Source organism: Bos grunniens, chromosome X (assembly GCF_055505025.1).
Source record: "Bos grunniens cultivar Pamir isolate PY7600 chromosome X, Bosgru_T2T1.0, whole genome shotgun sequence".
Lineage (NCBI taxonomy): Eukaryota > Metazoa > Chordata > Mammalia > Artiodactyla > Bovidae > Bos > Bos grunniens.
In genome coordinates this window covers 132,598,068-132,622,188 of record NC_141194.1, presented here as the reverse complement: position 1 = coordinate 132,622,188, position 24,121 = coordinate 132,598,068, and the positions used below count along the sequence as shown (strand labels likewise).

The following is a 24,121-nucleotide window of genomic DNA, read 5'->3' as shown; positions in this document are numbered from 1 at the left end:
TGAAATGTCAACCAGTTGAAATATAAACAAACTTGTGTGTGGGGGTGGTATATTTTTATTTTACTGATAATCACTAATAGTTCTAATCAAGATCAAGTGTTCCTGAGAGTTCTCTGGCGGTCTAGAGGTTGGAATTCGGCACTTTCACTGCTATGGCCTGGATTCAGTCTCTGGTCAGGGAACTGAGATCCTATCCTGTGAGCCATGTGGTGCAGCCCTGCTGCTGCTAAGTCACTTCAGTCGTGTCTGACTCTGTGCGACCCCGTAGACGGCAGCCCACCAGGCTCCCTGTCCCTGGGATTCTCCAGGCAAGAACACTGGAGTGGGTTGCCATTGCCTTCTCCAATGCATGAAAGTCAAAAGTGAAAGGGAAGTCACTCAGTCGTGTCCGACTCTTAGCGACTTCATGGACTACAGCCTACCAGGCCCCTCCGACCATGGGATTTTCCAGGCAGGAGTACTGGAGTGGGGTGCCATTGCCTTCTCCAACGCATGAAAGTGAAAAGGGAAAGTGAAGTCACTCAGTTGTGTCCGACTCCTAGCGACCCCATGGACTGCAGCCTACCAGGCCCCTCCGTCCATGGGATTTTCCAGGCAAGAGTACTGGAGTGGGGTGCCATTGCCTTCTGCAATGCATGAAAGTGAAAAGGGAAAGTGAAGTCGCTCAGTTGTGTCCGACTCTTGGCGACCCCATGGACTGCAGCCCACCAGGCCCCTCCATCCATGGGATTTTCCAGGCAAGAGTACTGGAGTGGGGTGCCATTGCCTTCTCCGGTGGTGCAGCCCACCACCTCCAAAAAAAGATCAAGAGTTCTTGACTAATTATCTTTCACAACCCTTCTACCTAGCTACACACTTGATTTCTCCGCTTAGATATCTTGCTCTCAAACCTCAAAAGTACTAAACTGAACTTTTGGTCTCACTCACCAAATCTGTCTCTCCATCACTAGTCTTCTGCATCTTAATAATCTACTGTGCTTGTTCAATCCAGTAAGGTAGGCATAATCTTCCTCTTTCCTTCACCTCCCACATGTCTCTGGTGAACCCACCAATGACTCCATCTCCACAGTTACCATGATATTCCAAACCATCATCCTCTCTCCCTATACTACACCATAGCTTCCTGACAGGTCTCTCTGCTTCTACTGGTGCCCCATTTATCCATTCTCCACACCCCAGCTAAAGTGATGTTATCAAAATATAAATTATGTCACTCTCCTACATAACCCCTTTATTTGTGACCAATTTTATGTAGAGTAACATCCAAATTGTACCATAGCCTACAATACCTGGACCCTGCCTACCTCTCCATCTGCTGTTATATTTACCTTTTTTTTTTATCACCACCATTTAGTCACACACTGGCCTTTCAGTTGCTAGAATATATAACAAGCTCTTCCCAATCCAGAGGTCCTGGGTATACACTGCTTCCTTTGCCCAAACACTCATCCTCAGGTTCCCCCAGGGCTGGCCCCCTCTCCTCCTTTAGGTCTCAGCTGTGCCATAATTTCACATAAGCGGGAAATGGCGCAGCAATCTGGTTAGAGCTACGAAAGAGGAGTACCTAGGGGACTTGTCTCAAAGCTGCATTTGCATAGCAAACACACTGTCTTTACTTAGATTAAGTATAAATCAATAAAAAATGTCAATGTTTTCTTAAAATGCTTTTATTCATACTTTATGTAAGATTAAGAGAGCATCATCTGCCCATAAAAATATAATTTGAATTGCTTTGGGGGAATGAGCAAGCAGTTCCAACTAGTTGAAGAAGTAGACAGGACTAAAGAGTTTTTTCATTTTATCTTGAAAGGGATGAGGGTCTATTTGCATTGTTTAAGTAGGGGCATGACATGGTCCAACTTATATGACTAGATGAGGAGAAACTAACAACTGAAAAGCCAGTAAAACATAATTGTGCTGTACTGGGCTTAGTCACTCAGTCGTGTCCAGCTCTTTGTGACCCCATGGACTGTAGCCCGCCAGGCTCCTCTATCCATGGAGATTCTCCAGGCAAGAATACTGGAGTGGGTTGCCATGCCCTCTTCCAGGGCATCTTCCCAACCCAGGGATCGAACCCAGGTCTCTGGCATTGCAGGAGGTTTCATTACCATCTGAGCCACCAAAAAAATAATTATTAGAGTTAATATTTATCATGCATTTTAATGTGACAGGTACTATTCTAAGGGCTTGCCATTTATTCCAGTGCTTTATGTATATTAATTCACTTAGTCCTCACAACTATCCAATGTATTATTAGAATTCTCACTTTAAAGATGAGGAAACAAAGGCTTAGAGAGATAACTTACTCAAGAATTACAAAACTAGCAAGCAGCAGAGATAAGATTCAAACACAGAGTCTAGTTCAAAACCCATGCTCTTCATCAGTATGATTTAAGCTCCCCTTTTCTACAATAGATTACAGCAATACCACAGGCTTGACATTGCAAGGGTCTGACACAATGGCAATGTCTAGATTTCCAATGGCAGAAAGGTGGTGAGGTGCATGAGAGAGATTTAGGAAGCAGAACTGGCAATGAGAGGGAATCACTGTAATCATCAGGGAGAGAAGAATGTAAGGTGACTCAGATTTCTGACTTGCCTAACTAGACAGTTGATGGTGCCAGTCATAGAGATGGGAAATACAAAATTCTGATGGAAAAGAGAGAAATCACCACATACTTCACAGTTGATGTGCCTGAGGAACAAAAATAATTGCCAGATTGCAATCTAAGATACTAGTCTGGAGTTCAAAAAAGAGATCTGGGCTAGAAATGTAGATTTTTGGAGTCCTGATACAAGTGCTGATACAAGTCCTCATATGAAGCATCACTATGAACAAAGCTAGTGGAGGTGATGGAATTCCAGTTGAGCTATTTCAAATCCTGAAAGATGATGTTGTTAAAGTGCTATACTCAATATGCCAGCAAATTTGGAAAACTCAGCAGTGGCCACAGGACTGGAAAAGGTCAGTTTTCATTCCAATCCCAAAGAAAAACAATGCCAAAGAAAGTTCAAACTACCACACAATTGCACTCATCTCACACACTAGCAAAGTAATGCTCAAAATTCTCCAAGATAGGCTTCAACAGTATGTGAACTGAGAACTTACAGATGTTCAAGCTGGATTTAGAAAAGGCAGAGGAATCAGAGATCAAATTGCCAACATCTTCTGGATCATAGAAAAAGCAAGAGAATTCCAGAAAAACATCTTCTGTTTCATTGACTACACGAAAGCCTTTGACTGTGTGGATCACAACAAACTGTGGAAAATACTTAAAGAGATGGGAATACCAGACCACCTTACCTGCCTCCTGAGGTGCAGGAGATCAAGAAGCAACAGTTAGAACTGGACATGGAACAGTGGACTAGTTCCAAATTGGGAAAGGAGTATGTCAAGGCTGTATATTGTCATCTTGCTTATTTAACCTAAATGCAGAGTACATCATGCGAAATGCTGGACTGGATGAAGCACAAGCTGGAATCAAGATTGCAGGGAGAAATATCAATAATCTCAGACATGTAGATGATAACCACCATTATGGCAGAAAACAAAGAGCAACTAAAGAGCCTCTTGATGAAAGTGAAAGAGGAAAGTGAAAAAGCCAGTTTAAAACTCAACATTCAAAAAATTAAGATCATGGCATCCAGTCCCATCACTTCATGGCAAATAGATGGGAAACAATGGAAACAGTCACAGACTTTATTTTCTTGGGCTCCAAAATCACTGCAGATGGTGGCTACAGCCATAAAATTAAAAGATGCTTGCTCCTTGGAAGAAGTGAAAGTCACAGTCGTGTCCAACTCTGCGACACCATGGACTGTAGTCCATGGAATTCTCCAGGCCAGAACACTGGAGTGGGTAGTCTTTCCATCTTCCAGGTACATGGAAGAAATGCTATGACAAACCTAGACAGCATATTAAAAAGCAGAAACATTACTTTACCGACAAAGGTCCATCTAGTCAAAGCTATTGTTTTTCCCAGTAGTCATGTACGGATGTGAGAGTTGGACCATAAAGAAAGCTGCGTACCAAAGAACTTCTGCTTTTGAACTGTGGTGCTGGAGAAGACTCTTCAGAGTCCCTTGGACAGCAAGGAGATCAAACCAGTCAATCCTAAAGGAAATCAGTCCTGAACATTCACTGAAGCACTGATGCTGAAGCTGAAACTCCAACACTTTGACCACCTGATGTAAAGAAGGAACTCACTGGAAAAAGACCCTGATGCTGGGAAAGATTGAAGGCAGGAAGAGAAAGGGACAACAGAGGATGAGATGGTTGGATGGCATCACCGACCTGATGGACATGACTTTGAGCAAGCTCTGGGAGTTGGTGATGGACAGGGAAGCCTGTCCTGCTGCAGTCCATGGGGTCACAAAGAGTCAGACAGGACAGAGGGACTGAACTGATACAAGTGTTAAAGGCTTAAGAGCACATGGTATAAACAAAGAGCACCGAGTACAGAACCTAAGAAACATCATCATTTAGGGAGTTCGTACATAAACGGTATCCAGCAGAGAAGACGTTGGGAAATGGTCATAAAGCTAAGATACCAGGAGAGTAGAGTCACGGGAGCCCAGGATGGAGTTGCAACCATGACAAAATTGTCTTTAACCCCAGTAGAAAGTAGGTTGTATAAGGCCATGGAACATGTTTGTTTTATTCACCAGTGTATCGCCAGTGCCAAGGGGCCTGGCATACAGTAGTTACTCAAAAACATTCCCTGAATATCCCTAAGAACACAAACCAACAGTGTCTAATACCACAGACTTCTGGGAAGACAAAGACCGAGAAGTGTCCCTTTTATTTAGTAACAAGATGATCTTGTCCAGAATAGTTTCAGCGGAACGGTGGGGGTGAAAACAAAATGGGAGTGGCTTCGAAAAATAAGTGTCTTTTTCCGTGTATTACTTTTCTACTTTTAATTAAAGAAAAATTCTTAAAGGTTGACGGGAGAGGAGGAAGTTGCAGTCACAGACACAGCCCATTCTTGAATGAAACTTTGTTATGTAGGAAGTAGGAACCCAGAGCTGCAATTACAAGGGGGCGCAGGGTGACAAAGGATTTTTTCCTTAAGAGGGCAGGAAACTTGCTTTGTTGTCCACCGGCGGATCGCCAGGACCTTAGCACAATGCTGGCCACTTCCCCGGCGGTCAATAACGCCTCGAGCTGGCTGGCGGCAGGCTCGCAGGACGCTGTCGATCACCGACAGACGCTGGAGCCTCTCCTTTTGGATCAGGCAGAGCCACGAAGGCTCAGCCAGGTCCCCGACAGCGAGGCACACTCGTGCTAACCTCACCCGCCCGGGCCGCCTGGAAACCCGGGCCAGGGAAGACGGACGCGGACGCGTCAAAGAGCTGAGAGGTGGGTGGGGAGAGCAGAGCTCCACCCGCTGACAGGATTTTTCCTCCAGACTCCCGATTCCCCGCGGGCGCCTCCCAAACTGCTTAGTTCCTTGCACACCTCGGGGCGGGCCGGAAGTGACGCCACTAGTCGCGCGTGATTGGCGGAAGCCTAAATTGCTTTGCGGCCGGTACGGAAATCTTTCCTTTCGACTTCCGCTCCTGGTCCATGTGAGACAGGCTGCTGAGATGAACGCGAACCAGGCTGCGGAGAGGTGAGGGGTAGCGATCCGGGGCGGGGAGGGGGGAGGGCAGGGTCTGAGCCTCGCTGGGGGTCGGTTTTCCCGGCTCTCGAGAAACAGAGGCCATCTTTTAGCTGGCGACAGTTGTTCCCCTCCCAGGATCTCACCATTCGTTACTGTTTCCATGATCCATCCTTTAAAGCCCTATTAATTTAATTCGCCCCCTCCGCTCTCCATCTTCTTAGTCTCATCCCTGTTGATCCTGTTGCGGTTTCTCCCGCTCCAGAGAAGTTAATATGTAGCACTTTCCTCATCACGTGACTCCTTTTGATGCCGCTGGTGCGGAGCGTTTCCGCCTACTGCGCAGGCAGTGACTTTGTTCTAAACTCGCCTTATCTTGGAAACCTTTGTTAATTGGAGTCATCCACGACATTTTAATTAAAGTGCCTGCTTTGCTGAGCAAGCTCCAGCGGCTTTCTTCCAATTCCCTGTTTTTCGATTTCGGAGAACAAGTGATCAAGATGTCACTTTTGAGTAAGCAGCACCTATACAGGTGTCTTCCATGTGGCGGATGCTTAGAAATATTAATGGTGAAGTTGCCTTGCCTCAAGGGGCAGCAACAGCATCTTCTGCCACCTTACCTAGGGTCTGACATTTTTATAGCCTCCCAGAGGTCCGTGGGAAATGCAGTGCTAATCAGTCACTGAAGAGTGTTAGATCTTTCCATTTTCATGCAGTTCTGTATGGGTATTACTAACACTGCTCACCTTTTAACAGGTGATGCCTGCCTTCTGCAGTCCAGATTTGATGTCTTGGAAAACTTCCAAAGATGCTCAATACTACTTGGTTTGCACCTCTTCCAGGGGATAAGACTATTCTGTACTGAGAACTGAAGTTATGTTTTAGAGATCATTTCAATATAAGAAAAATTCCTTCAAGTGATAGTATTTCTCTTTTATCTCCTTTAGCAACCTTCTGGCTTCGAACCAACAGAAAGAACTAGAGGATTTGCCAAAAGACTACCCCTTGAGCACCAGTGAAGATGAGGTGAGTGACACCTGCCAAACTGCCTTCTCCAGTTCCCTTCTGTTTCAAAATTAGGGTAAAGGGCACACTTCATGGAAGGAAAAGGGGTGGCAACATTGTTTATACTTGTTCAGGTCTCACAAATAAATTAGTTACAATTTTCCAAATTAGAGCATTCCTACTAAACCTAAGCCAAATGGCATAAAGCAAAGAAGTGATTACCTTAGGACATGCCCTGCTAATTAAAACACAAAATAAATCAAGATAAAGCATAGATGCTCACAAACACAGTTAAAGCTGCCTAAAGCTATGGCAGCTTGATGCTGAGATGCTAAGTGTAGTGTCTGGGGAGGGGGCTCAGTGGTGCCACTTGGAGTGTGTGTGCCATATGATTTCCCTGTTTCCAAGTTTGGATTTCCATAGAGAGTTACTTGATTTTCTGACTGAAATATACACATGCATAATTAAGCTGGGCAGCTGCTATAGGAATTCCAGCTCTTTATTCTCTTGAGAAAACTACTTAGATTGGCTTTTTTATGTCAAGGTTCCCATGTCAGATTACACTATATATTCTATACAGAAATATTATTCTCATGGCACTTTTCTTAAAACCAGTTAAGACAGAAGCATGGCATTAGCTCCTGGTTACTTAGGATCTATATTCCTTACAGTTGGGAAATTTCGGTTTTTGAAGCAGTTCTTCCTGTTTGAGCTGGAATGCCTGCACGCCAGACCTCATCTGATTTCCCAGTTCTCCACTGACCAAAAGAATGGGAGATTTTATATGGGCCTCAATTTCCATACTGTCTTTTCCCTCCCCTCATCAATCTGATGGTTCTTCCTTTTTCTGTTTCCAGGGGGACAAAGATGAAGAAAGAAAGCATCAGAAGCTTCTGGAATCAATCAGTTCACTTAATGGAAAGGATAGGTAACATTCCCTTCAATATGGACATTTCTAACTAGCTGATTCCATGGGACTTATCTGCAGCTAACATTCAGTGCCGAAGACAACATTTTTCAGCATCATTCTTAAGAGCATGTACTTTGGAGACTGTAGGTAAATCCTCTGCACATCGGCTTCTTCAAATAGAAAATAAGATTGACATGTCCCAAAGTCACTCGAATAAGTGGCAGATAGGGTATTCATATCCAGACATGTTTGAATCCAAGTCCAATACCTTTTTCACTATGCCTGCCTTGCATTGCCTTGTGTTTTTGAGAGGCTGTTTTCATTAAGAGATGGTTAAACTACTGGGTCCAGCTTAGGAATAGATTTCCTGGTTATTTTGTGACAAAACCTAATTCTAGAATAAATATGAAACGAAAGCATTGTTTGAAGAGAGGTGTTTGTTCCCCAGCAGACTGTATCCATTCTTTATGTATTCTGTTTTGCTTAATTTCAGGCAGAAATTGGCTGATAGGTCTGAGGCTAGTCTGAAGGTGTCAGAGTTCAGTGTAAGTTCTGAAGGTAAGTTAACAAAGGAAACTGTCTGCATGGACCTTGTGGAATTCCAAAAGCATAATGGTCTACTTCCCCTTGGTGCCCTCTTTCCAGCTATTTTTGATGTGGTTAGTGAATCATACCATACATACTTACCCATGAGTGAATGAAGAAGGGTAATCGGATGCTCTTGAATTTCTTCCATTTCTAAAAGAAAATGAAAAGGCCACAGTCAAGATCTGCCATAGAGCTTAATGAGCTAACTGTATCTAAGGTTTTTTTTTCCCTTATGCACGCTCACCCAAGAACCAATTTTTACCCCTAGGTGGGGAAATGGTATCACCCCAATTGAGAATATATGATCTAATAAATAACAGAGTTGAGATTTTCACTTGACACTGAGTCTAGGTGCCAAATATTTCCCACTGTATTCACAACTTAGGCAACCTGAATGAGTTAGGCACTTCTAGTAATCATTAATGTAACCTTTCAGCACTGGTAACAATGTATTCTCCCAGGCTTACCCATTCAGCAAATACTGTACCTCTACTATGTATGAGTTTCAGGATTGGTTTAGATACAGAGTAAAGAATAAGTGATGGACCTCCTGGGGCTTACATTCTAAGGCAGTGAAACAGTAAGTGAATTATAACAAAATGATACAGTCAGGTGACTAAGCGGCTACTTTCCTTTGGCTAGGCATGAATGAAATCCCTCTGAAGAGGCAAAACTTAAACTGAGATCTGAATAACAAGAAAAGTCAAGCATGCAGAGACAGGGAGTAGTGTTCCAGGTGAGGGACCAGCTGGTGCAAAGGCACTGAGAGAGATAACATGGTCAGCATGTTTGAAGAAGAGGAGCAAGGTCAGTGTGGCTGGACCATCCTCCACTTAAGGATAACTTGAGGTTGGAGAGGCAGACAGGATGGTGGTTTAGTCACTAAGAATCGTGTCCAACTCCTGTGATCCCATGGATTGTAGCCTGCCAGGCTCCTCTGGGGAGAAGGCAATGGCACCCCACTCCAGTACTCTTGCCTGGAAAATCCCATGGATGGAGGAGCCTGGTAGGCTGCAGTCCATGGGGTCGCTAGGAGTCGGACACGACTGAGCGACTTCACTTTCACTTTTCACTTTCATGCATTGGAGGAGGAAATGGCAACCCACTCCAGTGTTCTTGCCTGGAGAATCCCAGGGATGGGGGAGCCTGGTGGGCTGCGGTCTGGGGGTCACACAGAGTCAGACACAACTGAAACGACTTAGCAGCAGCAGCATCAGGCTCCTCTGTCCATGGGATTCTCCAGGCAAGAATACTGGAGTGGTTTGCCATTTCCTTCTCCAGGGGATCTTCCCAACCCAGGAATCAAACCTGTGTCCCCTGCATTGCAGGCAGATTCTTGACCCACTGAGCTGTGAGGATGATGGGGAGTCATTGGAGGATTTTCTGCAGGATCATGACATCCTGTGATTTACAGTTTCAAAACACTGGCTGCTGTGTGAAGAATGAATTCCAGTGGGCAAGCGTGGAACCAGAAAGACCAGGAGAAAAGCAAATGATTGTTTTAAATAGTTTTCTGTCTTCTACACTTCAACATGTTTGGGGATGTAGGAAAGCAGTGCCATCACACTGGCTAGTGATGGAAGTAAGAGGGCTATTCCTGCTTCCCTGCACACCTGCCTGGCTACCAGCACTTTCTGCTGAGGTGATGCTGAGGTTTTGCCTCACTTCTCAGTCTGACCAGAAAGTTTGGCCTTTCTACAGGATCAGGAGAAAAGCTGGTCCTTTCAGATCTGCTTGAGCCTGTTAAAACTTCATCCTCATTGGCTGCTGTGAAAAAGCAGCTGAATCGAGTGAAATCGAAGAAGACTGTGGAGCTACCACTTCACAGAGAAGAGATTGAGCGGGTAAGTCAAAGAAAATGTGGTCCACTAAGGGGAAGAAACTGACCAAAAAAAAAAAAGGGCAAGATGAGAAGCGAGAAAGGCCTGAGAAGTGGGAGGGGGGCAAGTTGTGGTTGCCTCACCTTGGAAAAGATTAAAACTAATCTCAGGGCAAGTGCAGTCCTGAGAAGTAAGTAAGCAAGAGCTAATCTCTAGCATCCTGACTCTTACATGGCCTCCTAATTTCCTGCTGGTTCTTTTGAGTTTAATGCTTCAATTCGTGGCTCTTTCTTTCTGTGTGCTTTTGCCTGTTTCAGATCCACAGAGAAGTGGCATTCAATAAAAGCTCCCAAATCCTCTCCAAATGGGATCCTGTCGTTCTGAAGAATCGGCAAGCAGAGCAGCTGGTTTTTCCCCTGAGCAAGCCCCAATCAGCCTTTGCTCCCATTGAACATGTGGTCAATGGCTGGAAGGTTAGTGCCCCTTGAAAGGTGAGGTCACACAGCATGGACATTGCAGAGCCTGCAGTTGGTCTCCTTAGACATGTTAAGCAGGAATGGCAGCTGTGGTCATTTTAGTTGAGTGATTAGAAAGGTTGAGGGGGGCGGGTGGGAGAGCAAGGTTCATAGGCGGTAGGTAGCTCACCCTTCCTCAGCTTGGAGTGTCCCCTACGTGGTTGTTGTTGTTTAGTCCCTGAGTTGTGTCCAACTCTGCCGCCCCATGGACTGTAGCCTGCCACACTCCTCTGTCCATGGGGTTTCCCAAGCAAGAATACTGGAGCAGGTTGCCATTTACTTCTCCAGGGGATCTTCCCAACCCAGGGATCGAACCCACGTCTCCTGCAGTAGCAGGCAGATTCTTTACCACCAGGGAGCCCTCCTCCCCCACATACACATGATTATCTCCATGTTTTTGTGTGACGACGTCTGATTTGCCAATAGAGAAGGAACATCATGATGTTTTCTTTTTCACACCCTGGTTTTTTAAAAGCTTTTACAGCCAGCATTCTGATCTGGGGAGAGTTAGGAACCTGGCAGCATTAATGATGCCTTAGGCGGGATATATGAGCAGCAGGACCAAAGTTTACTTGAAAAGGAACACCACATTAAAATACAGCAGATTGGTGATAATGACTAGAATCTTAGCAAGTAACTCATTATGACTGAGCTGCAGAAAATAAAAATTATATTTTAGAGCTTGGTTTCCCAAACACTGATCTCAGGCAAATTTTTCAATCATCTGAACTGTAAGGATAATTGTGAATATGGTGGTGTGGGGTTGTCAGCTATTTTTTATTATGAAGTTATTCTTTCCACTTTAAAGGTGTTAAAATAGCTTATCTGTTATGAAATGGTGGTGGTGGTAAATGATGGGTCCAGAGGTGGAACACTAGTTATGCCAATGGCAAAATTAAAAAGTTAGTAATCCCATGTTGTACCTGAAGTGTCAGTGTTTAGTCTGAACAACTTCAGAACAGCTAGCCTTTCTTTTCCAATACACCATTGGTTATGGAGTCTATAAGGGGGTGTTCTGTCTTCAGCAGAAAGATAGTCCAAAACAGCAGTGCCCAAACCCTGGATAGATGGTTTCTCTGCTTTCTGTAAATCCCAAAATGGGGTCGTATGTGTCAGGAAGTTGAGATAATTAAAGCTCATCAAAGTAAACATGGCTTGCCGCCATAGCTAGACATTGAGCAAGGTGTTGCTTATTATGGAGATAAACTCTGTTTCTGATGTTGTTATTGAAAGTCACCACCATTCTCTTTCTAGGATGCTTCCTTTTCCACATGAAAATGAGATCAGGTTTAAAGTGTGGCTGCAGGATGGAAGGGAGACTTTAGGAAAAAAATTTTAAGAGGTAATACAATTTGCAGGATTTGAAAATAAGTATAGAAGAAATGTAGCATTTGACCCTACTCCTGTCCCCCATCTGCTCATTTTTACCCCCATACTCCCACCCAGAGGTCACTACTCCTACAAGTTATTTGTTCTTCTTAAATTAAAAATTTTATGGATATATTTATGTTTATCTCACTTTTTAAAATCAAAAAAGTAGTAGTAATCTACTCCACACTGTTCTGCACCTTGCTTCTTCCAAATGCTGGTGTGATCTTGGAGGTGGCAGGCAAATGCCGAATTGGTCAGTAAAGATGAGATGGTGGGGGAGGGGGTTGCACTGAGAATGGTGCAGCCAGTCTGAAGTTCATTTTTGAGAAATTATACCAGCATGGCACAGAGAAGTCAGGAGGTCCTTGGTGGCTAGTAGCACCTTAGAAGGCAGAGCCCAGGGGCTAGCAGTATACTAGTATTCGTGGAAATAAAGAATCTAAAAAGTCAGCACTTACAGTTTTGGTCCAGCTACCTAAAATTCCATTTGACTCTAGCTGAGAAGCATTAAAGGGGATAATGTGTGAGAAAGCATTTGTAAACGGCAAAGTGCTAGAAATGAGGTAAGGTAACTTACCACCCACTTCCTTCTTCCCTCCCCTAGCAGCTGGCACCATCATTTCCAGAAGTGTGCTCCTCAAAACCTTCCTTTCTCAGTGTGCCTGGGGGTGGGGCTGGGGGGTATTGGCAGGGTCTGGTTGCTAGAATATAGCACATGCCGCTCTGAGAGTTGGGCAGACCACAGTGTACGCCAGACAGCCTTTTAAATGCTATGAAAAGATGGTAAAGAAATCCTTTTGACTTAGAGGACAAACTAATTTTATTAATCAAATCCACTGAATTTTAAACTTTACAAAAATGAAGTAAACCTTGTCAGCTGATGAGGAACATGCTTTGGAAAGAGCTGGTCCCTGTTCTGTTACCCTCTTCCCTACTACCTTCCTGAAACTTCTTTCAGAATGAATTAGTGAGGGGCTTCCCAATGGCCACATCCCAGGTCCTCTGCGTCTTCAGCCTATTTGACACCATTAACATATCGTGGTTAAAACTGCTGCCTTGGAACATAGGCTTGCTGTTGTTTTCGTGTCTGTTTTGGTTTTTATCTGACTTTCTTAGTCCTTTTTTATTCTTGGGCTGTAAACATGGTACAGATCACTGTCAACTCCTGATTTCCGGACGCGTGTTCCACATGACTCACAGGCCTCACCTGGGTCTCCCCTGTGCCCCTAAACTTGACACACGACGAAGTACGCCTAGTATTTCCCTTCCCCAGATGCTTAAACTGTACTATGACCTTCATGCTGTACCTCAGTCGGTGACATAACTCCTCCCCTCAACTGCCAGCCCACGCAGGGGGTGAGTCCTGTAATTCTGTCTCACAGCCCTGGTTCCTTGTCTCATTTTCATTTGACACTTTCATAGAACCCCTTACACAGTCACCAGGCTTTTCTCTCCAAAACACAGCACCAGTTGTCACTTTTCTGCTTAAAATCCTTCAAAAGGCTCTCCACTTACAGAATAAGACAGAAGTACCTGGCATCTTAGCTATACTGGACAGTGCATTGTTCCCAACATATCTTTCCCTTCTCTAGATCTGTGTTTTGCTTATACACATGTCTCCCTTTAGATTTTTTTCCCCTCCTTGTAGAATTGTGCTGATGCCTCAAAGCCTAATTCAAAAAGTCTCTTCCTTCCCCAAGCCTACCCCATCTCCTAATCAGAATTGTTCCTTCCTCTGTGATTACTCCTATGGACTTTTAACCCATCATGTTGGTGATGGTACAGTGTATCTTTCCTCTGAAAGGCTATGAGCTCTCTGAGGACAGGAACTATCTTAATTAATTGTGTATTCCTAGCACCCCACACAAGTGCCTGGAATGTAGCTACAATCAATAAGTGTTTGTAAATTGAATTGAATCAGAGGGAGATTACAACACTGTAATATAAATCATTTTCTAGCCTGTGATTGGTCACTACTGCAAATACTAAAAGTGGAAGTGCACCTTTACTATTTAGTAGAATAGTTGTACGGTTCTGTCAGGGTAGTGTAACATGGGATGATGTGTGTTTATGCATTTGTCCAGATATTTGTAAGTTTAACACTGACTGTGATATATATGGTGTTTCAAGAAAGCCACATAAAATATGCGCATGAGGTTTGAAACTGGCTCTTGCCCAGGGCTATCTTTATGCCTTGCCAAAGTGTACCATGACATGATCAGCCTGATTATTTTAGCCATCCTTACAATATCAGTCAAGCAGCAAATGGGGTCTTTTGTTGACATGTGAAGTCACTGGTTCACAGTCCATTTCGTTTCATTAGCGTAGACACCACCTAGCATGCAAAGTTATCTGGAAAGTGAAGCATCAGAGCCAAGTTAAAAATTGACTAGAGTTAAATTTGAACTGTCAGGAAGCAGGCTAATTACCTGGAAGTCATTTTGTTAAAGGCGGTGTCTTTTTGTGCTCATCTTAAGACCTAACCTCCCCTTTCCTCTATAAATATTCTTAAAGGGAGGCTAATACAGATCTGAGGTCCCTAACTTTGTGTTAAGAGTAATCTGCTTCAAATATACATAAGAATTCAGGGACCATTTTGTTTTGCAATTCTGTAGACTGACAGTTTGGTACTGCTGTTCCTCTGTCCTGCAGACATTTACCTTAAGAGCATCCTGCTTTGATTCTTAAGAGAATGGTATTGTTTTATATATATTGGTCATCTGAACACAGAGTGATTCCCTCGGTAATATTAGAGAGTAACCTCAGAGGCCCCTTGCTGAAGTTACCTTAAATCAGAATAAAATGTAAGGCTTTATCTGCACCCTTGAACAGCAAGCCTAGAACCCCCTTCTTTTGCTGTAACAGCCCATCCTGTCCAGTTTGTGATTCCAGTCACTGTGTAGATGGCCAAAGGATTGTAAAGAGGGAGACTCTAGGAGCATGACTTAAGACTTAGAGTGTTCTGTTACCTCCTTAAGGCAGGAACTCCCCTGGAGCAGGAGATTTTTAATCTTCTCCATAAGAACAAGCAGCCCGTGACAGACCCTTTACTGACTCCCGTGGAAAAGGCCTCTCTCAAAGCTATGAGCCTGGAAGAGGTAAGTGTGCTAAGCCCTTTGATCCACCCAGGCATGCTCTGTTTCTCCCGGCATTTACCATCAACCCTAGGGGTTACTGTAAATGTCATTCGTTGTAGGTAAAGATGCGCCGAGCAGAGCTTCAAAGGGCCCGGGCCCTGCAATCCTACTATGAGGCCAGGGCTCGAAGAGAGAAGAGAATCAAAAGCAAAAAGTAAGGAAGCCCCTGTGAACCAGCCTTGGGTTCCATGGGAAAGTGGCATGGCTAATCACAAGTCCTTAGGAGAGAACCTTTCCCATGGCAGCTGTGGGGTCCTGTAGGAAAAGTCCCAAAGAGGAGTGACGGGCCTCTTTTTTCCTCAAACCAACCTCAGAGAGTTTTGCCTGCTTCAGTGGTGCCTGCTCCTCTCTCTTTGGCTTTCCATCTTGAATTTGCTAAAAACAGGACTGTCAGTTACTTTGACTTCCTTCCAGGGCATCATGGAGTGGTTCTGCTGAATGAGTTCTGACTTCAACAGCTATGAAGCCAATAGGGCTTCCTTCCTGCCTTTTTTGCCTTTTGGGATCATGTTCTGCTCTTCCCTTGTGCTTGTGCTCTAGAAGCAGAGGGGATTCATTTGTGGAGGTCTGCCCTTGGGGGCTGCAGGGACTGAGGGTCCCACCAAGCCTCGCAGGTCTAGCTCTGTGATGTCCAGTCCATCCCTGGCATTAGGAGACCCCTCGTGTGATGGGGGCACTTACATGTGTGGCACCAGTGGTTCAGCTGTATCTCTTCCCTCATACCTCTCTCACCCTATAGGTATCACAGAATTCTGAAGAAAGGAAAGGCCAAGCAAGCCTTAAAAGATTTTGAGAAGTTGCAGAAGGTCAATCCTGCTGCAGCACTAGAAGAACTAGAAAAACTTGACAAGGCCAGAATGATGGTGAGGCTGCCTCTGGCCCCCAACCCTTGAACCTGCTCTCCCTAGAAAGCAATAAGGAGCTCACTGTGCCCTTTCTTTCCAGGAGCGAATGAGCCTTAAGCACCAGAACAGTGGGAAATGGGCAAAATCAAAGGCAATTATGGCCAAATATGACCTGGAGGTAAGACACCGTCAGAGTGAAAGGAGATACGGAATTAAAGGAAAGAAAGGCAAAGCAGTCCATAAGGATGCTAGCAGAAGCAGAGTTGGGGGAAAAAAAGCCATGTGGATGAATGGAAAACCAGGAATCTAAAAAGGCATCAGAAAATTTCTAAGGCAGAGAGGAAAATTATGTGCAGTCCTAGGAGAGATGAAAGGGAAGCAGCACCAAAGGCAAGTCCAGTTAAAGAAGAGAGGAATTGTGTGTTAAAAAAAAAAAAAAAACTTGTTTCACATGTCGATTCCTTGAGGACAAAGAATTTGTCTTGCATTTTGTTCCATACCTGTTAACACAATGGTGTATAAGCAGTTTAAACGGTAGGTACCAGGAAGATTGAGAGGAGGCAGCTCTGAGGAGTGGACTGGGAGAGGTGTGACTGTGGTCACTAATGACAGGCGCTCGTGCTATGACTTTCCCCCAGGCTCGCCAGGCTATGCAGGAACAGCTGGCCAGGAACAAAGAGCTGACGCAGAAGGTCCGGGCGGCCTCTGAGAGTGAGGAAGAGGGGGAAGGCCAGGAGGAGGAGGAAGAACCTCTTGTCCCTGACCTGGTGAATGAGGTGCAGATAAAGGCAAATGGACTGAACCCCTGGATGTTCCGGAATCACTTCATTGATGCCAAAGAGGCTGAGGTCCAGAAAGACCTGGAAGATCCTGCTGAGCCTGAAGCCCAGGAGACTTCTGAAAGTGAGGAAGAAAAGGCAGTGGTGGAGGAAGAAACTCTCTTGAAAGAATTTGAGGAAAGGCGATCACTTAGACAGAAGTCTGAGCTCAATCACATGGCAGAGCCTGTGCACAGACGTGTAACAAAGGGTGAGCAGTGGTACACCACAGGGGGGTGCTGCCTGGTGTTGGTGCTCTTGGCCAACTGAGAGGAAAACTGTGCCCGCCCACCCGCGCTGCAGAGATTAGGCTCTAGGGCCTTTCAAGAGAGTGCCATGGGTCCCTGAAGAGAAAATACATTTGTAATGACCGTTTTTCTTCAAAGGCATTTCATAAGCGGGCATCCGCATGGCTCTAGAGTATGTGTTCAGTCTTCAGAAAGACAGAAGTGCGCCATCCTTGAAGGAGGGGCGGGAGTTGACATCACTGGGACCCGCAAGCCAGAGAGCGGTGCATGTGGTGGGCTGGCAAATCTGAAAATCGTTCACACCCATAGGCGCGAAGGTGTATTTTGAGATCTTATGAAATGTCTTCAGATCATCACTGCAGTTGTCTGCTTTGTTTGGGGAGGAGGAGTGGCATTTTTAGCGCTCTGTTAATGCTGGTTGATATGTTGATGTGCGGTGCGACTTTCTTGATAGGAATGAATGACTGACTACAAGGTACAGGGTAAATTAGAATTGTTAGCCCATGCTCAGACTCGAGCATATTATATATATTTGCATATTATATGTATTAGCAACCTTGGCACCCTTGAGGCAGGTTGGAGTTTGCATTCTGGGGACAAAGCAGGGTGTTACAAAGCCTGCTCAGGAAACTAACTGCACTCAGAAATCACCTGGTCTGGTTAGATTCTCAGGTCCAATTATATTTCCTATAAGAATAATGAATGCATTTACATGACAACAAGATTCTGTTTTTCCATGGTTTAAAAAAATTTTTTTTAGATCTGTTGTTTAGAATGTATTGGGGGACCTTTACTTGGGGTTTTCAGCTAAAGAGTTCGAGGGTTAGTAATTATAAGCAGTCACTTCTGAGAGGATTGTAGAAAGCACTAGCCACGGGCCAGGATGGTTCCTCCCAGACCCCTAGTGAAATATATCAAATAGTTGGTTGTGGAATGGAAGGTAGATAAGAGATGTGGGTTCGATCCTTAGGTCAGGGAGATCTCCTGGAGGAGGACATGGCAACTCAGTCCAGTATTCTTGCTTAGAGGATCCCATGGACAGAGGAGCCTGGCAGGCTACAGTCCATGAGGTTGCAAAGAGTCTGATATGACTGAAGCAACTTAGCACATGCAGATGATAAATATGAAAGATCTCAAACTTTGGGGAAATAGTATCCTAAAATAGTGGGAAGGCATGGACCCCAAACAAAACAATGCTGGATACAGTTTTTACAAGTAGAAAATTACAATGTAAATTACAAATAGGATGTCACAGTTTTTAGAAATTACAAATAATATTGTGTTGACCAAATAGTTCATCGGGTTTTCCCCGTAAGCTGCAGTAGAAAAATCTGAGCGTTTTGGCCAACTCAATAAATGACAACAAAGTTGCTTTTAGAAGCCAGTTGCTAAAACAGCTTTTTTAATAAAAATGTGGAATTTGGAGTGATCCTCCCAAGTAGAGCCTACTCTCTGGGCAAATTAAGCCACAGCTCTACTTATACAGAGTCACTGGCAAAGCTGGGAACAGGACCCAGAACATCTGCTTCCTAACATGCTGCATTTAAGTCCTAAACTCCATTGCCTGTGACTTGACAGGTAGTGAACTCACCAGGAGATCCAATGAATGGCATCTTGTCTTACCCATTTGTCGTCATTAGCCTGTCTCCCCTGGTGCCCCATGCCCAGCAAGAGGTCAATAAATGCTTGTGAGACACCACCCACCTTACTTTTCTGACACCTTTCATTGCTTCCTGCAGATCCTAGCAGCCAGGAGGTGCTGTCCGATTTGAGGGCACTGTGTCAGAAACTCAGCACGGAGAACCATCAGTCAGGGAAGCAAGAACTGAGTTCAGCGAGGACAGCTCAGAGAGAGGAACCTGCCAGGGAGGAAGAGGAGCCCATGTTGCTGCAGAGGCCAGAGAGAGCTCGGACTCTGGACGAGCTGGAGGAGCTGGGCAGAGAAGGGTGTGTTGAAAACGAGGAGCTTCCCAGAACTGCAGTAGAAGGGCTGCAGTTGGAGAAGAATCTAAGTAATCATATTGGCGCCCCCAAGGAGAAGAAAAGGAAGGAGCAAATGATTGATCTCCAGAACCTCCTAACCACAAAATCGCCTTCCGTGAAGTCCTTGGCAGTTCCCACAACCGTACAGGAGTTGGTGAGCAGAGCCAGGGTCACGGGGGGAATCAGAGCTGGTGTGGAAAGTGTCCTTCCTGCATGAGCAATAGAATCGAAAGTTTTGTGCTGGGGGGGCACATGGCGGTAGTTGAGAGGTCCGGAGTAGTATTGCCAGGCTGGTCCCAGCGACAGCTTAATAGATGAAAATGTGTGAGTGCCGCTGAGACTCCCTCATCTTAAATTCTGAGCCACCACATCCTCCCTGGGGTGACTCTAAAGCCCTCACAGGACAGAGGGACTCATTCAAACCTCTGGCCAGATGCCAGGCAGGACAACTCAAAGGTGAGTGAGTTTTGCTCTACTCAGTGGGATTTCAAATGGTCTGGGGCTCCCTGATTAAGTCATTGAAACTGCTCAAGTGAGGAGCCCTGGCACCTGTCTTTTCAGGGATATAAACTGAAGGACTCCCACATTCTGGCCAGGCCCACTTGGAGCTCCCCCTCCTGACACTGACTGGTTCCTTCCTCCACCCTACAGCTTCCTTCTTGAAAGTTTTAAATCGTGTCCTATGATAATGAGCTAGGGATATTTACCCTAGAGAGATCAGAGCTTGGTTGGCTGCCGATTGGTTTGTAGCGCAAGACCGTCGTTGTTCCGCACTTCCCCCTAGAGGGCGCTAAAATGTCACAACCAACCATCTTGCCACAAACCTTGGCTCAGAAGGCAAGCCGTAACTGTTCTTGTTTCTTCCCAGGAAGATGAAGAAGAGAGAGATCAAAGGCAGATAATAAAGGAAGCTTTTGCTGGGGATGATGTCATCAGAGATTTCTTGAAAGAGAAGAGGGAAGCTGTGGAGGCGAGTAAGCCAAAGGACCTGGACCTGACTCTGCCTGGCTGGGGCGAGTGGGGTGGTATAGGCCTGAAGCCCAGTGCCAAGAAGAGACGCCGGTAAGAACAGGAAAGAAACCCCATTAGAAGAGCACCAGGTTCTCCCACTTCACCCTCATGTGTCCTCTCTGCCCTTTTGACTAAGTCCTTAATGCTCTTAGTCAGACACCCTGCTGTTCTGCTTTCCAGGTTTCTCATTAAAGCCCCTGAGGGTCCTCCAAGGAAAGACAAGAATTTGCCAAACGTGATTATCAATGAGAAGCGGAACACCCATGCAGCAGCTCATCAGGTGAGGGATAGAGAGCAATTTAGCAGCCTCCTCTTCCGCTGCCGGGCTCTCCTCCTTGGGAGGAGTGTTCTAGTGCTCTGTGGTCAAGAAGGGTGTGTGATCTTGACCACAGATCAGATCTATTCTTATTTTCACTGGCTCTGAGATGAATAATTCCCCAGATTGACTCTGCTGTTTTAATTACTGGGTGGGTGGGTTAAAACTGAATCTTTGTAGCATTGGTGAGGCCCCCAAATTTGCATTTCCAGCCAATACCCCAGTAAATGCTGATGCAAATGGGTCTGACAAAACTCAGAGTTGCTATTCTTCAGGCTTGTGCTTATAGTCCAGGTAATGTTTGGAGTTTAGGTTTAACCTACATCCTAAGAAAAATGACCAACTTGTTCAGGACAGTGAAAGGATGTAAAACTGTATCATATGATAATGAGCTAGGGATGTTTACCCAAGAGAAGAGCAAACTTGAGCACCATCATGGCCTTCAACTCTATTGAAGGCTTTCATGTGGAGTGCAGCCACATAACATAGAAGTTCGAGGAAAGGCAGGATTCCCATTCAAGGAAAAACCTTCTGCTGGTCCAAAGAGAGAAGGGATTGCTCTGGGGGTGTGAGCATGCATAGAGGGGACTTGGGAATGAGATGGGACTCAGTGACCTTTACATTCCCTTCAGTTCTGAAAATCTATGACCCTGAGATCTACCCTAGTCAGTTTAAAATTCAAATAAGTTGTATTTTTCATTCTAAAGAGGGGGGAGCTATTTAATAGGTACAGAAGAGAGGAGAAAAATATGATTTCAATAATACTCTGTCAACCCCACTAAGACCCTCCCTTAACCTAAAGAATCTGTGTCCTTCACCACCACCAGGACTGCCTGAAAGTACTCAAGCTTCTCTTTGAGTGTTCCATTGAGTATCTCCAGAGACTACTGATTGTAACTTCCCCCTTTTTCTGCTTATGTCTTTTTCCTCCTCTTTGGCCTTTGGGGAAGCATTTAAAGATTATTTAAGTCTGAAACCAGCACTTTGGTGGAATGCAAAAGAGTCCTGGGCAAAGAAATGAGACTTGGGAAGAGCATGAAGCTGAGTGTAGTAGCTTGGTGGAGTTCAGGATTTGGGAGTAAATCTTTGGGTTCCTTAAAACATCAATGCTATGAATCAAGGGGGGGAAAAGGAGGGGGATGGAGAGGCACAGATAAACCAGTACTCAGATGTCTGGTAGTCACAATGCTTTATAGGAAGACCCACTGGGGGCCAGCAACCCTGCAGCTACTTAGTGTTCCTCTTGCCACAGGGGCCTTGTTGGGATGGTTTTTCATCCCTCCATTGTTGGGCAAGCTTGGGGGAAGGGAGTTTCTGATCCCAATTAGGCCCCTCCCAAGTGTCATCAAGCAGCTTGGCACTCCTAAGGTTGGATGGGTGCGTGGGCATACCTTGGCCGCTCGGTAGCTCCACTCACCACGGCCATCATGTAGGACTGAGGCTTATGTGCTAAACCTACCTGGCCAGCTGCCATTAGAGTTTACAGCCTTGGATCAGGCCAAGTCACTCTGCCTTCTTTTCCAGGTGCAGGTGCTTCCACATCCATTCACACACCATCAACAATTTGAAAGGACCATCCAGACCCCCGTAGGATCTACTTGGAACACCCAGAGGGCCTTCCAAAAGCTGACCATGCCCAAGGTTGTCACCAAGCCAGGCCATATCATTAAGCCTATCAAAGCAGAGGATGTGGGCTACCGATCTTCCTCAAGGTCGGACCTCTCTGTCATACAGAGGAATCCAAAACGACTCTCCATACGTCACAAAAAACACCTGGAGAATAACTGTGTGGATTGAATTGCTGAAGTAGTGACACCTTAGTGCCGGGAACCAATAGCCCTGACTGTTCCTCCACTGGCCTGGTTTTACTTGGAGCTGCAAGATGATTCCAAAACAAGCTTAGCACACCATGGGTGTAGTTAAGCCACATTTTAGAAATAAAGGCATTTTTATCTAACTGGAATGTTTACTATGTTGTTATTTTCTTACCAAGGACTAAGTTGTCCTAAATTGGACTGGAGGGAAGTTACCCTAGCCTATGACCTTAAGTCCATGTCAGATATAACCATAAATAATCAGCTTAATAAGTCAGAGAGAGTAACTGCTGCTAAGTTGCTTCAGTCGTGTCCGACTCTCTGTGACCCCATAGACGGCAGCCCACCAGGCTCCCCCGTCCCTGGGATTCTCCAGGCAAGAACACGAGTGGGTTGCCATTTCCTTCTCCAATGCATGAAAGTGGAAAGTGAAAGTGAAGTCGCTCAGTCGTGTCCGACTCTTCACGACCCCATGGACTGCAGCCTACCAGGCTCCTCCATCCATGGGATTTTCCAGGCAAGAGTACTGGAGTGGGGTGCCAATGCCTTCTCCGAGAGATAGTAACTAAATACTGTATATTCTCAACCTCTGAACCTAGCAGCAGTATGCACAAATCAGACAATTGGATTCTGCTCTGGGCTAGTTCTGGGCTTCCCACGTGGCACCAGTGGTAAAGAACCTGCCTGCCAATGCAAGAGATGTAAGAGACACAGGTTTGATCCCTGGGTTGGGAAGATTGCCTGGAGGAAGGCACTGCAACCACTCCAGTATGGAGAATTTATGTGTGAGCCTCCCAGCTCACAGGCTGCAGTCTAGAGTAGTTAGCACTTTTAGTCTTACTTTATAGATGAGGTAAATGAGCTTTCAGAAATAAAGCTCTATTCCTTTTACTTCCTAATGAAGGGCCAACTCCTCACCATTGTTTATGATTTATTCAGGCGTTACTTTGTTATATGGCAGTTCATGGTCAGCTTCTCAGCTCTGAGGAACCTGCCTTTCTTTGGATGACAATATGTATCAAAAGGGCCCCTGCAGCCAGAGATTCCTAACAAGAAGTTGGAGAAACCCCCTCTGATACGGAAAGGACATAGCCACTAGGGCACTTCACCTACTGTCTTGGAGATAGGTCCCCACAGCCTTTTTAGACCTTTTCAATTTTTATGTCACAATCTTATGAGAACTTTAAATTATGAACCCTCACCAGAAAAACACAAACACCTACACCATTTTAAATGCAGCTTCAGGAGCTTTGCAGACATTTGCAATTCTGGGTTAAAAGTTCTTCCCCTCCACGAATTTTCTTTTGCAATTCTCCCCACCAGTATGGCTCTTTTTTTCTGAGCCCATCACTCCCCAAGTCAGTTTCTACCTCAATGGTAACTAGTCACAATGCCTTTATTTTATAGGTTTAAGATTGCAGTTAGTGACCGAGTAAGCACTGGGACCCTAGACTTAACTCTGAAGCCAAAAGCCACGCCACACATGTCTCAAATTCCCAGTGGCAGCTGTGGACCCCGGCTAACACTGATCATCCTCTCAAGAACCTGCCCGGTGCTAGGAAGGGAACTGAGTATGTTGATCGTGTTCAGAGCTCAAGGGTTATTTTTATATTATCCACCGGTTTGAAATTATCTGCGATCCACTTGCTGGCGGACACTGCCTGTATGGAGGAATGGGGGACCCCTGCCAATTCCTGCCTCTCTTTAAGAGACCTTAACCTTCTCTTGCACTCTTTTGAGCACAAAGCTCCCACTTCTGTCCCACCCACCCCCCCAAAATCGAAGCACCCAATCAAGTGCCCCCAGTAAACGGCCAATCCCTTTCTACTTTCTCGGGACCCTCCTCAGCGCCGTGTGCTCCCCGCGGCCCACGAGTGATGCAAACGACCCTATCCTTCCAAGGGGAGGGCAGGCGCTGGAACGTGCTATAAACGACTCCCACTCCCTGCCTTCCAAGCCCCCAAACGGATTCGATTGTTGTTCCTTGGGGCTTTTTTTTTTCTTTTCTTCCTCCGAACCTCCGAAGTGTTCTCCCTTCCCATTGGCCAGAGCTGCCCCTTGACGCCACCCTGGCCTTGCTCGCTGATTGGTCCATTCTGGATGTGCCCAAGCCTTTTTCCCAGGGTGTGGCCCCCCC

The 24,121-nt window shown here is 45.4% G+C and overlaps 1 protein-coding gene across 2 annotated transcripts; it reads left to right on the top strand.

Annotated features, from left to right (window-relative positions):
- Positions 1-5,545: 5,545 nt before the first annotated feature.
- Positions 5,546-22,127, top strand: UTP14A (UTP14A small subunit processome component). 2 transcript variants are annotated; one of them, XM_086387200.1, is made up of 15 exons: positions 5,546-5,615; positions 6,551-6,629; positions 7,466-7,536; positions 8,012-8,076; positions 9,808-9,950; positions 10,244-10,399; positions 14,791-14,910; positions 15,009-15,103; positions 15,689-15,812; positions 15,895-15,972; positions 16,433-16,823; positions 18,600-18,997; positions 19,712-19,905; positions 20,035-20,134; positions 21,695-22,127. In XM_086387200.1, exons 1-15 carry the CDS (start codon positions 5,590-5,592, stop codon positions 21,965-21,967), a joined length of 2,313 nt encoding a protein of 770 aa, XP_086243326.1. In that variant the 5' UTR covers positions 5,546-5,589; the 3' UTR covers positions 21,968-22,127. The 2 variants fall into 2 exon arrangements, with proteins under 2 accessions (XP_086243326.1, XP_086243327.1); XM_086387201.1 differs by lacking the exons at positions 5,546-5,615; positions 6,551-6,629; positions 7,466-7,536; ... (1 more) ...; positions 9,808-9,950; positions 10,244-10,399 and adding an exon at positions 11,696-11,783.
- Positions 22,128-24,121: the final 1,994 nt, after the last annotated feature.

Bases quoted from the DNA above. Each gene is read 5' to 3' on its own strand.
- UTP14A (XM_086387200.1), top strand. From the start codon at position 5,590: ATGAACGCGAACCAGGCTGCGGAGAG. The intron at 15,104-15,688 runs GTAAGGAAGCCC...CTCACCCTATAG, and splicing joins AAGAGAATCAAAAGCAAAAA to GTATCACAGAATTCTGAAGA. The intron at 19,906-20,034 runs GTAAGAACAGGA...TCTGCTTTCCAG, and splicing joins AGTGCCAAGAAGAGACGCCG to GTTTCTCATTAAAGCCCCTG.